Here is a 15,591-nt window from a genome sequence, read left to right as displayed (position 1 = left end):
TCTCTCTGCCTCTCTCTCTCTCTCTCTCTCTCTCTCTCTCTCTCTCTCTCTCTCTCTCTCACTACACACACACACACACACACACACACAAAGTGTGAATATGCTGGAAGCCCGGAATGGCAGAAGAGAGCTGAGCTATACATATTGTAAATCTACAATACCTCTCAGGGAAATAGAAACCTTACCTACCAATGTAAGATTTGGTTCTACACTGGGCAGGGGGATGAATGTACATTAGCAAAACCACCAGGCACAGTGGGGTTGGTCTGGATAGAAAGGAACTCCAAGGAACTCTCACTTAGGAGAGTTTGTTAACTAAAATTCCACAGCATAAAAGGAAACTTATAAAAGGCAACAAAAGACTACTTCCAAGGAAATAGAAATTATATGGTAATCTGAAGATAATGTTATTTAATACTTTCAGAAATTTAAAGGAAGGAATAATCAGTTATGTCAAAATAAATAGATTAAAACAGAAAATGCCCTAATCAGAACCAATTATAGATTTTGAAAGATTCCTAAAATTTTTTTTAGCATTTTATTACTTCTATGGTGCGCAGACAGCGCATTGCTCTGGCTGAAACAGAGAGCGTTGGAGTCAGGGGAATGGGGTTCTAGCCCACCTGGCTATGTAACTTTTGGCAAGTCGTTTGACCTCTTCAAGCCTCAGCATCCAGATCTAGTGAGAATTTTCATTTCTAATGGACTCCAGGTGCACCCAATATTGCTGGTCTGCAGCCCACACTTTGAATAGCAATGCTGCAAAATGGGGCTTTGATGTCATTAATTATTTATAAAAATTACTAAATGCATTTAATATAATTTAGATATAATACAACCTCTTGTAAATTTTGGGTTAAAATTAGCAAGCAGATTCTGATATTTATATACAATGGGCTAAGTATTGCTAAGGCAATCTTGAACAGGGACAAGGAAATAAGCTTTGCCATAGGAAACAAAGTTTTAAGTCATTAACATTTGTTCTGATGCTTTGGTATAGATTGAAAATTTTTATTTGCCTTATTAATATTATCCTTACAATACCAAAATGATTTCAGTTCTCGCCGTAATTATTTTGGCTTCATAAAACCTCAGGACAGCTAACCCTGCCTTGTTAACTTTTGCCGAAGAGGGGGCATTTTGAATCCTGCAGATGAATTTTAGGTGCATGAACTCTTGTTATTCTCCAGGGTCAACAGTGGTAACAACCAGTTAGTTCTTTTACTTTAAGCTCTTAGGACAGATATTACCACTCACTCCAGAACACCTTCATGATTTTACATGGAGAACACAGGTTTATGAAAAGATGAGGAAGAAAATCTTGTGATGTATTTGATGTGCCTCTATTACTATTACGTTGAAAATATTATCCTAATCAGAATTATAGATTTTGAAAGTTTCTTCAACTTTCTAGCATTTTACCATGTATAAAATTATCATTTACAATAACTTTCTGGATATAGTAGCTTTATTTTGTATCACTAGTAGTGTGATAAGCTTATAATTCTCCTTTTGCAGGGCTTCATTATTTGATCACCATGAACTAGCAGAGTACTTAATTTCAGTGGTAAGTACTCAGTTGATGTTTGTCTTACTATTTACAGTTGAAAATCACATAAGTACATAGTATGAATTTTAAAAAATAAACCAAATGTTAATTTCTTGCTTATTAGCAAAAAAGTTTACAAAAAGATGATTGACACATGTGCAGTTAGAGTGTATTATGCATGAATACATAACAGCCAGATGTCACTACCATGAAGTCAGAAGAACCCAAGGGTGTTCTGATGCCAGTGTCAGTGTGTTTGGTGTGGGGAGTGGGTGGGTACATGGCAAGAAAAGCTCCTGAGTGCCAGGCTTGCCCACTTCGCTGACCCTTCTTCAGGTTGGGAGGCTTTGGGGGGTTGCGGGGAGCGGGGCAGCACTGACCACTTCACCACTCGCTGTAAGCTTCCACCCCAGCTGCCTCAGTGCTGCCTTTCAGGTAATGAAAAACTGGGGAATTAACTGTGGGTTAAATTTTAACCGATGAATATATGATGTATTTATTTAAGTCCTACCATATCAGCAACGAATATAGTTTCCTTTGTAGTATTTAACATGTATTTGTTGTCAATAGCAACTCTAGATATGGTGATAGTTACATCTATTTCAGATGAAGGAGACTTTTTAAAAAGTGAACACTTTCTTGTGAGTGTTTTTAAATCAAGTATGCACTAAATGTGGAAGATGTTTTTGTTGAGGACATTTAAAAATCTTAAAGTGAGAACTCAACTATTGCTAAAGGTCAAAGGATTTTATTTTTGCGGTGTAGGTAGTAACATAGATCTAACACAGACATCAGTTAATAGATTAACATGTGAGGGTAAATTTTGTTGCTGAAACGATAAAAGAATGCCTTGATTTCTGATGTTACACCATATGAATTATAGGGAAATTTCAAACAGTTTTGTAGTCAGGTACATGCTTGGGTGCTGGCCATATTGTGGGCACTCTAACCTGATGAATGAGTATTACTTACAGGTTGTCATGTAAGCTGACTTGTCTGTGCATAAGCTTTTTGTTGAATGACTTGTCTTATTTTAGGGAGCAGATATTAATAGCACTGATTCTGAAGGACGCTCTCCCCTGTTACTAGCCACGGCTTCTGCATCTTGGAATATTGTAAATCTGCTCCTCTCGAAAGGTACCACGAGGGACCCAGCCAAACCTTTAGAACTGCCACACACTTTGGTTAAATGTTTACTGTGGGCCAGGCATTGGGCCAGATGCTTGAATACAAAGATAAATAGAATATTTCCCATGTCTAGAATAATATTCAGTGCAGTCAGGGATCAGTACTTAAAAAGATTATTTCAGAACACTCATAGATAATAGTTATACAGCAATTATCATGTCCCAGGCATTTTGCTGAACATTTTATCTACATTCTCTCAATGGTTAAGTTTTATGCAATTGAAGTACTGTAACTGTCCCCATTTTAAATACTAACCTGATGTGATGATAACGAAGAACAGGTATCGTCCCCTGGACTTTCTTGATCTTTAATCTCTCCATCTTTGTAGTTTATGCTTTCAAAGGTAAGACCTCATATATTAATTAATGTAATAAATCATATATTCTCTCCCCCCTTTACACACAGTACGCACAGTCAGGTAAACCCATTTTTAACTATATTTAGTTTAAGTTCAAGGTTGGAAGAGATTTAAATAAAAATTTTTTTTTGTTCAATTTAAACACCATAGACCATGATTTAAATAAATGAACAGAAGTTATATTTATATTGTGCTTTTTCAGGTGCCCAAGTAGACATAAAAGATCATCTTGGACGTAATTTTTTGCATTTGACTGTACAGCAACCTTATGGATTAAGCAATTTGCAACCTAAGTTTATGCAGGTAATATATCTTTTATGTATGGATTCCCAGAAATAGTTGTGTTTGGCAGAGAGTAAACTGATTTTGCTTATTATGATTTTTATTATTATGAAGGCTGATTCTGGAATTTTAAAATTACTTTAAAATAAAAATTCTGTATTTAATATTTATTTACAACATAGTGGTGATTATTATGATGATGATAATAAATTACACTGGGACTGAATTTTCCAAGTTACAGAGGGTTCCCACCTATCTATATTGAGTCAGCTTTCCTTCATTTTTTGACCATTATGAATTGGGTATCATAAAAAGGCCAAGTTCATGTGTGGGTTAGCAGTACTCTATCATCAATTCAGAAAAATTGCTCATCATACTTGACTTGATGGCATGGTGAAAACATTATCTCCACATTTATATTTACTGACTAATATTTATTGAGTGACTATTAGGTGTATCTGAAGTACATTATATTTTTCAGTATTGCCAATATCTTTAATGAAGAATAAAAATGTATTTGAATATTCTAAATAAAAATGTTTGTTATTGATTGGTTTTAAATTTAACATTCATACAAAAGATAAAGTAAACCTCATTTTAATATTTCATCCCTTTCTCCTAAAAGAGCACTTTAATATTAAGTTCTCAAATTGTTATTTGGGGGTGAGAGAGAGGCAAGGGAAGGGTGTGGAGGATGGTCTGTGGTCTGATATGTTTAGAAAATGTTAGGTTGAAACTGTTAAGTACATTTCTCACTCTGAGGATTTCCAGGGCCTTTGTACATCACAGTAATGAGCACTGGAGGGAGACAGCATGCACCGTCATCCACATTTATCTTACTCTGTCACCCTTCAGGTTATTAATATTTTTGGTCCTCAAGGGATACATATTGACCCTTGTTGGAAAATACTATGCTATAGAATAATTTGAAAAACACTGTAATTAGCATGATAGCAGAGTTATGTTTAGGATATTAATTTTTTCCCATAGATGCAACACATTAAAGAGCTGGTAATGGATGAAGACAACGATGGGTGTACTCCTCTACATTACGCTTGTAGACAGGGGGTCCCTGTCTCTGTAAATAACCTACTTGGCTTTAATGTGTCCATTCATTCCAAAAGCAAAGATAAACAATCACCCCTACATTTTGCAGCCAGGTAAGGGTCAGTTGATGTGACATATGAGCCTGTCATCTTTCTGTTTGATATTTACTTTGAACATATGAAACCTAATTTTTTCAAGTTATGGGCGTATCAATACCTGTCAGAGGCTCCTGCGAGACATGAGTGATACAAGGCTTTTGAATGAAGGTGACCTTCATGGAATGACTCCTCTCCACCTGGCTGCAAAAAATGGTCATGATAAAGTTGTCCAACTTCTTTTGAAAAAAGGTGCCTTATTTCTCAGGTGAGGATATATGATTAGAATATTTACATAGTATTCTTTTTAACTAGTTAGCCATTTCCAGGCTATTTTTCTATTTTATTTTTAATTATGGTACCTAACTTTCTATCTCCCTACGTACTTTTATCTAATTTACTCCTTGAAACATTTGTGACCTCTGAAATATTGAAAGAGAAGTCAATGTTATTGCCAACTGATGAATGAAGATACTGAGATTTACAGAGTTGAAGTTCAGGGTCACAGAATAAATGGCTTTGTGCATAGTAGCTCCCAGGAGCTTTGAAATACAGTTCCTCATATTTTATTTCATCATCACGCTACCGTCTTTTAATGCAGGTATAAAACTGTGTGTGTACATGTATGCACACCCCATACAAATGCAAAGACTACTTTTCATTCCATCTGATGAATGGTACACATAAAAAGTGGCCTTTAAACCACAACATGAGATATAAAATACCCCTGAATTTCATTATACTTAACTCTCACACAAGGTGCAAAACCAAATTAAAATAATTATGCATAATAAAAAGTAGCATAATTAAATGACATCTTTGTAAAAAGAAAATAAAACCCCAGAAAAGTTTTATAGACGTATGATGAGCTAGCTGCTAATGTCACCCAGGTGAGTGAGCAAAGAGCCCATTAAGCTAATGTTCAAAACCCCATTTCTTTATCAGACTGTCAGTCCCAGCAGCGTCATGATGCAGCTGGGACCTGCATGCTCTGCTCGTTCCTACCCGCTTCCATGGGAACACCAGGCAGCAACCTGCAGAAGGGACCCCAGTGGGCCAGGCCAGAGAGTGGTTACTTAATTACATCATCACTGAGATAGCGAAGTGGCTCTTGCACCCTCACACAGTTGTTCACTGGCATTGAAATTAAATTGTGTCAGGATCTCACACTTTTTTCTATATATAATTTGGAAAAATGTCAAGCCTTCATTGTAGTTAATACTAAATTTCTGTGAGAAAAGACAAACATTTTCCAAAAGGATTAAGTAAGGCCCGGGCAGCGTGGCTCAATGGTTGAGCGTTGACCTATGAACCAGGAGGTCTGTCTTTCCCTCTTCATTCCTCTCTCTGTAATCAATAAAAATAAATTTAAAAACACGCACACATAAAAAACAACAAAGGGATTAAGTAAGCATCTTTAAGAGCACAGAGGAAACATACCTTTGAACCTGAACGCTTAGTAAACTAAGTGGCACTAAGTTATCTTATAGTCATGTATTACAAGATGATATTATTATTATTATCATTAGTAGTAGTAATATCTAGTGGTCATGAAGACTAATACCACCATCATGGAGATTTATTTTTTTAAATATATTTTATTGATTTTTTACAGAGAGGAAAGGAGAGGGATAGAGAGTTAGAAACATCGATGAGAGAGAAACATCGATCAGCTGCCTCCTGCACACTCCCCACTGGGGATGTGCCCGCAACCAAGGTACATGCCCTTGACTGGAATCGAACCTGGGACCCTTGAGTCCGCAGGCCGATGCTCAATCCACTGAGCCAAACCGGTTAGGGCCATCATGGAGATTTTTGATATAATGCTCAATGAAAGAAGAAACAAGATTTAAAATTATGTGTATAAGTACATTACAGCCTTGGGAAAAATATGTCTGATAAAGACATGCTAACTCTAGTTTCAAACCGCCCCCCCCCCCAAGTTTCTGATATTATATTTATATACTTTTATATTTTAATTGGCTAAATTAAAAAATATGTGAATCACATTATAGGTAGATCATTTAAGACCATTCATTAGGCTTGAAGTGAACTCATTTGTTATAAATATGTAATAAATATTTAGTTCCTAGAACTTAGATTGCTTTTTTTTTTTTTTTTTTTTTTTTTTTGGTCTGATAAGACCTACCTTTCAAATGGGCGGCGTGCCGTCCCACGTTTCAGCTGTAAGGGGAATGCACACGTCTTTTCTTATCTCTTTAACAGTGACCACAGTGGCTGGACTGCTTTGCATCACGCTTCCTTGGGCGGGTACACTCAGACCATGAAGGTCATTCTTGACACTAATTTGAGGTGCACAACCGATCAGGTTGATGAAGATGGGGTACGTATTGTGTTCTTCATTCCCACCCCAAATCTTGGCATATAAGAAACTTCAAAAATTCTAAGGAAGTCTGCTTAGCCACCCTGTTCTTTTCCTTGCCCTGTTCATAGCCTTTTATTGGGCTCTTCCTATGCTGACCCTTAGAGAGGAACGTGTGAAAGGGAAACAGAGTATGGAGAACGCTAAGGGGTGGGTACGCGTTGAGGACACCTCTTCAGTCTCGCAGAAACTGGCTCAAGGGTCTGTGTGGACTGATGATAAAATTTCCACCACTCTGGTGAACTCATAAAAATGAAGAGGCGAGGGGTAAGTCTTCCTAAAACCAAGTGTATTTGACTTGAAGGACTACACTTTATTCTACTATGATGTTCTTCCTCCTTTTTGTGGGGGCAAGTATTGGATCTAAATTCTTTCATGAAATGATAGAAAATTGTCATTGCTTTCTAAAAATGCCTTTATGTAGCAAAACAAAAGATTGGTAGCCTTATAGAAGCTCTGACTTAAAAAAAAAAATTACAAGCCTGTGAAAGCCCAAAATCTGGGAACCGCTGCTCTACGAAATGATAAATCTCCCAGAAGTATTTTCTTCTGTGTTCATTGCAGCATCCTTACCCAGATAGCTTGTCCTTTGTCCTCCTGGAGTCATTCCACTGCAAAAAAAACAAGGCAAAACAACCAGTTGGAATTCACATACACACATTCGGCTCCCCCCCCACCCCCGGCCCCCTCCCCCCGCCCCCGTCTCACCACCCCCTACCCCACCCCGTCTCCCCACACACACACCATGCTTGAACTATAAACTCGTTATTTTGAAGCTGGATTCTGACCACCAGTTTTAAATTGTATGTATTTTTGGTATTGAATGGTTAGTTTTATTACTCATTTCTTTTAAACAGTTCAACAATGAAACATGGCAGTAAAATAGCCAAGGGACGATGAGCCATTGTCATTGCATTTCCTTTCTTTTTCCTCTAAAAGAACACAGCGCTGCACTTGGCTGCAAGGGAAGGCCACGCCAAGGCTGCCGCCCTCCTCCTGAGCTACGACGCCGACATCCTCCTGAACCGGCAGCAGGCCTCCTTTCTGCACCTGGCCATTCACAACAAGAGGAAGGAGGTGGTTCTTATGACCATCAGGAACAGAAGGTGCGCTGTCTTCCTGTCCATGGCCTTGAGTGTCCCGGGCATGAGGATAGTTCACAGCCTGAGAGGAAACAGAAAGAGAATAAGTTTCAGCTGTTAGTCAACATTTTTTTGTTGTTGTTGTTAATCCTTACCTGAGGATATTTTCCCATTGATTTTTAGAGAGAGTGGAAGGGAGGGAGGGAAGGGGAGAATAGAGAAAGAAACATAGATGTGAGAGAGATACGTTGATTGGTTGCCTCCCGAGTGAGAGCCCTGACCAGCCTGGGGGTATCAAACCTGCAATCCAGGTACGTGCCCTTGATCAGAAATTGAACCCATAACTCTTTGGTGCTCGGGCTGACGCTCTAACTCAGGGGTGGGGAACCTTTCCTCTGCTAATGGTCATTTGGATATTTATCATATCATTCTCAGGCCATACAAAATTATCCAACAATTAATTAACTCACTGCTAATATCTTGGCAGGGCCAGACAAAATGATTTTGTGGGCCTTATATGCCCTGCAGACCCTCTGCTCTAACCACTGAGAACACCACCCACTTACAGAAAATGTTTAATGAACTCTTTGGGTGACAGCAGACATTTTGTTTGAACTCTGATCTTCAGTTTCAATTTCTACATCATGGGAGCTTGGACCGCCTTCGTGGCTGACTTGGGAGACTCGGGGGTTCGGGCATTGTTGTGTCTGGCACCATGGTCATTGTCAAGCAGGCTGTGCCCTGCCCTATCTGAGCTTCCCCGACATTCTCCTGCCAACAGAACCCCCAAAACTGGATGTTGCTGAAAATATTCTCCAAGTTATTGTGATTAGTGCCATCTAATGGAATCTTCCTTAACTCATGGTCTTTTGTGGCGGTGGGTTTTTGAACCAGATTCCCAGGAGTTTTTATGATGAAGTTGGAGGGTGGTTTTTCCACTTCTGGTGCCGAAGTTTTTCTATATAATCACAAGGGCCCAGTGTCACCCAGTAGTGCACACAGAGGTGAACCATCTCATGTTCCAGGCAGATAAGGCCTGTGTTCATGAACATGGGACATCTCAGGATCCCTGGCTGATCATTCTTTTGAAGCACCCATCAATGCAAGTGTGCAACCGGAAGTTTTCTACTGACTGTGCAGATACTCTAGATACATGGTCGGCAAACCGCAGCTCGCGAGCAACATGCAGCTCCTTGGCCCCTTGAGCGTGGCTCTTCCACAAAATACCACGTGCGGGCACACGTACAGTGCTATTGAAACTTTGTGGCCCATGCTCAGAAGTCAGTATTTTGTGGACTAGCCGGTATTTTGTGGAAGAGCCACGCTCAAGGGGCCAAAGAGCCGCATGTGGCTCGCGAGCTGCAGTTTGCCAAGCTGCAGTTTGCTGACCACTGCTCTAGATCAGTGGTTCTCAACCTTCCTAATGCCGCGACCCTTTAACAGTTCCTCATGTTGTGGTGACCCCCAACCATAAAATTATTTTCGTTGCTACTTCGTAACTGTAATTTTGCTACTGTTATGAATCATAATGTAAATATCTGATATGCAGGATGTATTTTCATTGTTACAAATTGAACATAATTAAAGCATAGTAATTAATCACAAAAACAATATGTAATTATATATTCAATATGTGTTTTCCGATGGTCTTAGGCAACCCCTGTGAAAGGGTCGTTCGACCCCCAAAGGGGTCGCGACCCACAGGGTGAGAACCGCTGCTCTAGCTGGAGTTGCTGATAGGGTTAACAGAAAATCTGTCTGAGTAGTTTTTAGAACTAGTCTCCTATGACATAGATTGGCTCTGGGGGGTAACATATGGGCTCTTCTTTACTTCCTGTTGTAGATCTATTTCCTTTTTGGTATCGTAAGTATCTTATCCCGTCTTCCTGGATGGAAATGAAGAAAGGGGCAGACTCTGCAATGTTCTGGCAGGACCCGTGCTTGTTAACATACTTGACCCATGTTACTTTGTAGTTTAATTCAATACATGATGAATAAATGGATTAGATGCAAAATATCCTGTATTCTTGTTGCTATCCCATGTATGTGAATGTGTGAATATCTACCCAACATGACCAATTTACGATCTCAGGAAAAAAAAGAAGGCAAAAGCCTACCTTTTCTAGAAGGCATTTAGAGAAAGAGAAAAGCAATGATAACAACCATCCTGGAATTTGCCTACATTTCTAATTCCCATTAATGGACAAGGACACTTATTCATGGATTCATCTTGGTTCAAATATTGGTTCCATTGTAATCAATTCAGGTTTCTCATAAAGATACAATCTTGAGTATCAGTTGGTAGCTTTGTGGTTGTGCCGAACAAAAGAATTAAGACTCGTGGTTTTTTTAAAAATTATTTTGTTTTACAGATGGGAAGAATGTTTTAAGGCTTTTAGTCATAATTCTCCAAGCAACAAATGTCCAGTCATGGAAATGGTAGAATACCTCCCCGAATGCATGAAAGTAAGCTCTCCAAACAAAACTCCTTCTGGGTATATGCTTGGTATATAACATAATGTGAGGATTTACTGTTGTAATCACAACCTAAATAGTAGCAATTTCCAAACTTTAAAAAGTTTCTAGTTTCCCACAAGCCAACAAATATTTAGGAAGGACCTATTTGAATTAAAGAATCCAATTGCTACATGGAATACAGAAAATATGGGCAACCAATTTTTTTTTTTATTCAAATAATCCAAGTCTAGAGCAGAGATTACTAATGGCAATTGCTGGCTGAACAAATCCTTTAGTTGTTTTTAATGGAATGCATGTTATTGTTTCAAATTTGCATTAGTAGCTAACATTTAAAACTAGGAGGCCCCCCCTTAAAGATCTAGATATCTATCTGGCTTCCTGTAAAAATCAGAAGATCTGGTGACTGGGCCTCCCTGCACACAAGGCAGGAATCGCTGCGCCAGTGTAGCAGCTGCTCCTTTGGGTGGGGCACCCTCCCACCTCTCCTGCCTCCTCCTTTTGTACATTCAGCTCTAATGCCGTGTTAGTTGCCACGTATTGTCCTCCTTGTGCAATTGCTCCCCTGGTAGTAGAGTGATATTTCTCTATATATGCCTGTATCCAAACTGTGAGGAGTAAAGAAGAAGCATTTGGAGGGCCTGCAGAATTTCTCCTTGTAACATTATCCCCCGCTGCCTTGGCCATGCTGCTCTAGATGAAGACCGTGTCAGTCCCAGTGCTCAGCAAGCGAGGTACAGAAGCAAACACAGTATCAGGTTCGAGCAATGCAGATAGGAACTAGGCCAAAGACCCCAGGGCTCCCCTGGAAGTGGATTAGGGACAAGAAATGATCACTACAAGGCGCTGGGCAAAGGAATCCTTAAGTATCTACATATTCTCTAGAAGCCCAGAAAGTTGCCAAATCTTGGGCAAAACCAGTGGAAGATTTCTTACATTTTAGCAAATGTACTTTGTTTCTCAAAGTGGATGGTATTTTACTGAATCACGTTTATTTCTGTGTGCAGTGGTTAATATTTTATTTTTTAAACTTCGTTCCTGAATGACATGGGTTATAGTTTACCTTGGAGGTGCAAGAAGCAAAAGAAGGGAAGGGATGTCTCAGGTATTGTTTTAGAGATGGGATCAAATCCTGTCTCCTCTCCACTCTCCTGTCCAATATCTTAGCCACTTTTCCTCCCAAAGGTGCTTTTAGATTGCTGCATGACACCCTCTACGGAAGACAAGTCCTGCCGAGACTACCATGTAAGCTTATTTTACCATAACAATTTGAAGTTTATTTTATTATAATTCTTTAAAGTATATTAAAGGTATTAGTAGAGTTCCCCAATCTCAAAAGGTGGTAAATATTATCTTCATTCGTAAGATTACTCTATTTCCTACTTATGAGATAATTTACTTCTTAGATCCTCAGTTTCCTCCTAATATTTTAGTTGTTTTGTATAGTATTGCCTGAAGAATTATATTGGGTGTAAGTGACTATGACTATGAGTTAAAAATCAATGATTATGAGTTAAAAATCAATCGAATAACAGCTTCCTAGGATATTTATTTTTTTAAAGTAATATGCAATAAGTTAATTTACTTTAGTTCAGATGAGATGACTCAACTTTTATTTGAATCATTTAATTTTCAACAGAATTGTAGGCTTGTGTTTGTGATTTGTCAAGGACAGTTGTGGGTCTATACAAACTAAGACTTTAAAAATTATATCTCCTATAGATCGAGTATAATTTCAGATATCTTCAATGTCCATTAGAATTCACGAAAAAAAATGCACAGGATGTTACATATGAGCCTCTCACAGCCATCAATGTAAGTCTAGTGTTTTCATTATCCAGGTAATTTCTACATGGGCTCTGCAGTGTTTTGGTATTACAGTTCAGGAAGGGACCTGGAGAATTTATAGTTTTATGTCTGTCTGTCATGTGGCCCCAACCTTTATTTTTAGTAAAAAAAAAAAAAAAAAAAAAAAAAAAGCAATAATTTTCCACAATTGCTATAATTTGGTCTCCTTAAAGTTCCACACTCTTGATCACTTTCATCCTCATGGTCATGTTAAACCTGTCCCAACCCAGAATCCAATACACCAGGGACAACATGGACTGTCCACCTAAATACAGACACACATAATTAAGAGTTTGCTCCAGTGTAAATCAGAGGACTTGTAAATGCGGGGCTTGATATTTAACAGTCATAGCTTCCAAGTTCAGCTGACCACTGGCCCCAAGGTAAACTCTGACTTTCAGAAGCTCTTAGATCCTTCTGGAAGAGTAAATGCAATCAGAGAGCAAACCCTACATGCTCAGTATGGACCCAAATTTCCTGAGACACTTGTTCTAAACCAGTTCTTAGTCCAAAGAGTTCTTGCACATTCCTAGCAGATGAGGCAATAAAAGCCATGAGGCTGATCTACTTCTGTCTAAACCAGGGTTTCAGACTAAGGTAACTACTGCACAGGAAGCAGGTGACAGGTATGTGATGAGCTCCTGGTGTGAAAGGACATGGCTACTCACTGTTGTCTCAGTGGATGAAGGAGGCTCTGGGGCTTCCTCGTCCATCATCTTGCTAACATCACTTCCTCTATGAATTTATTGAACAATTAAAAATTAATTTTGAGATAGATATTAGTAGCTCCAATAACTCATGACAACTTATAAAATACAGGCTAATTTAACCACTGTTATGTGTACTTTACTATTTAAAATGCTTCCAGAAAGATAAGCCTGGGTTTCTTCAAGGAAAGACCAAAGGTGTAGCTTTTGCTTATTTATCTTAAATGTCCTTTCCAGTTGTAATTTGTATAAGATTGAAAAGCTGATTTCTTTAACTAGTGAGAAAATGAAATAGACAATGAAATAGAAAATGAAACTGAATCAAATACTTGCACCTGTATAAAATGGTTCTCTGTAGCTCGTGTGTGTGTGTGTGTGTGTGTGTGTGTGTGTGTGTGTGTGTGTGTTTTAAATATATTCTTGATAGAACTTTGGTTTCTCAAATTTTCTAAAACAAACAGTTGTTACTTTTGTAATATCAGATAAATTTATAAAACCAGCAAACAAGAAGCTTAATTTATACTTGATTGCTTCATATGGTTGTATTTTTATGGATCTATTTTTATTTCTCAGACAATGGTACACCATAACCGCATAGAGCTTCTCAACCATCCTGTGTGCAAAGAATATTTACTTATGAAATGGTGGGTATTAGGTAGTATTTCTTTTTTAATAATATCTCCATTAATTTTATTAAAAGTCTTCTAAATAATTATGTTTAAATGGTATTTTCATGTTTGAAAAAGAAATGTGTTGAAGACATATTTTGGTATTAAAATGATGATGATGTTTATTTTTTACATTAAATGACATATTTTGGGGTGAGGGGAAGTCACTACATAAGACAATGAGAGGCACTCCTGGGCCCTGCAGTTTAGTGGACATGAATGAAGTGAGAGGTGTGTTCCTGGGAAGAGCCAACATGGAATTAGTAGATATGAGCTAATGTCTCGGCTCTTCCATTAATTGGTGAGAGATTTTTAAGTAACTCGTGACTTACTGGGAAGTTGTGATTCCTTTTTTGAAAATGAAAAAAAATGAATTCGAAGGTCTTCTTGGTTCTAAAGTTCAGTTGATTTACCAAATAGATTTCTGAGAGAGATCATAACTACTTTTTCCACGGTATCTTAAGGAAATATTTTTGTTGAAATTCCTCAATTATGGTTTACTTATTTTCTTTTGTAGGTTGGCTTATGGGTTTAGAGCCCATATTATGAACCTAGGATCTTATTGCCTTGGTCTCCTGCCTATGACCTTTCTTGTTGTCAATATAAAGCCAGGTATGGCTTTCAACTCAACTGGAATCATCAATGAAACTAGTGATCATTTAGAAATATTAGACACCAAGGTATTTTTCCACTTATTTTCATATTTCAACCTTTTAAAAGAAAAGGTTATTAAAAAGTGTGTTTTTTCCCTAATAATATTAGCCCTATTATAAGTTTGAAATACCAGGACTTTTATTATTATAAATAGCCTATAGGATTCATATATGCTAACAATTTCTCCTAAAGTCCTTTGTGAAGTGAGAGGGAATTTAAATAAATGGGTCAGTAAATGAGTTCGTAATTAATATAAAGAAATTGACATGTATGAGATGCTAACTTGAATGCTGAAATAGAAAACTTTAAAATTGGTGTCCAAGAAAGCAAGTTTGTGGCTGCCAGGGATTGTAGGGAGAGGGGAGTGATGCTTAGTGGGTACAGGATTTCCCTTTGGGGTGATGAGAAAGTTATGGAACTAGATGGTGATGATGGTGTGTAACACTGTGAATGTACTGAATGCCACAGAAGTGTACATTTTAAAATGTAAATGTACAGATAAAATGTAAAACTCTCAAAATGATAAATTTTATATTATGCACATTTTACCAGAGTAAAATAATTTTTTAATATTACCAGAGTAAATAATAGGTTCATATTCCTTTGGAATTCCATTGGCAATTTCTGAACCTGTCTTAGGACATTATAAAATGAATATGTGTCTTCTTTATATTGGCATCACAGTAATTCTCTGTTTAAAGCAAATATGGACAGTACATAGAAATGAAGCGAAAGAATAACAAAATAAATATGTAATAGTGGAAATTATTAAGAAATTTGTGTTGTTTTAATGTATATCCTTGTAAGTGCTTACATTATTTTTTTGTTTCAGGATTCATATTCTATAAAAGTTTGTATGATTTTAGTTTTTTTATCAAGCTTACTAGGATATTGCAAAGAACTGGTCCAGATTTTCCAACAGGTAAACAATACATTTTGTTTCTCTAAAATTGGAAATATTTTAATATGCAGAATGCAAATTAATTTAGCAAATATTTTAATATGCAGAATAAATATTTTAATTTCAGAATAAAATCACATACCTGGAAAAATGTATAGATTGGAAATACCAAGCATAAACTTCTCCAAGTGTAGAAATCATGGGATGTTAGATACACTCTCTGCCCTGGACGGTGCCTGTTGACACACCTGAAGCCAAGTTGGCCCAGAATGACAAGTCCATGTGGGTCTGTCTGGCTACACATGACTTTTTCTGCGTTTTCTCTGATAGCGACTTAATATTTTGCTGACATAA

At 37.6% G+C, this 15,591-nt stretch overlaps 1 protein-coding gene across 1 annotated transcript in view; it reads left to right on the top strand.

The window, feature by feature from the left end:
• TRPA1 (transient receptor potential cation channel subfamily A member 1) overlaps positions 1–15,591 on the top strand; it is a 46,985-nt gene that overhangs the window by 19,299 nt on the left and 12,095 nt on the right. Inside the window, exons 8-20 of the mRNA XM_036338710.1 lie at positions 1,519–1,567; positions 2,587–2,686; positions 3,298–3,398; positions 4,368–4,537; positions 4,623–4,787; positions 6,746–6,863; positions 7,842–8,008; positions 10,357–10,450; positions 11,645–11,704; positions 12,182–12,274; positions 13,588–13,658; positions 14,200–14,362; positions 15,169–15,258. Coding sequence (XP_036194603.1) covers positions 1,519–1,567; positions 2,587–2,686; positions 3,298–3,398; positions 4,368–4,537; positions 4,623–4,787; positions 6,746–6,863; positions 7,842–8,008; positions 10,357–10,450; positions 11,645–11,704; positions 12,182–12,274; positions 13,588–13,658; positions 14,200–14,362; positions 15,169–15,258 — 1,441 coding nt within the window. The remainder of the gene's footprint in view (positions 1–1,518; positions 1,568–2,586; positions 2,687–3,297; positions 3,399–4,367; positions 4,538–4,622; positions 4,788–6,745; positions 6,864–7,841; positions 8,009–10,356; positions 10,451–11,644; positions 11,705–12,181; positions 12,275–13,587; positions 13,659–14,199; positions 14,363–15,168; positions 15,259–15,591) is intronic.

The sequence above is a fragment of the Myotis myotis genome, unplaced genomic scaffold (genome assembly GCF_014108235.1).
Source record: "Myotis myotis isolate mMyoMyo1 unplaced genomic scaffold, mMyoMyo1.p scaffold_m19_p_16, whole genome shotgun sequence".
NCBI lineage: Eukaryota > Metazoa > Chordata > Mammalia > Chiroptera > Vespertilionidae > Myotis > Myotis myotis.
Note: the sequence above shows the minus strand (reverse complement) of the source record. Positions and strands in the feature narration are given on the sequence as shown.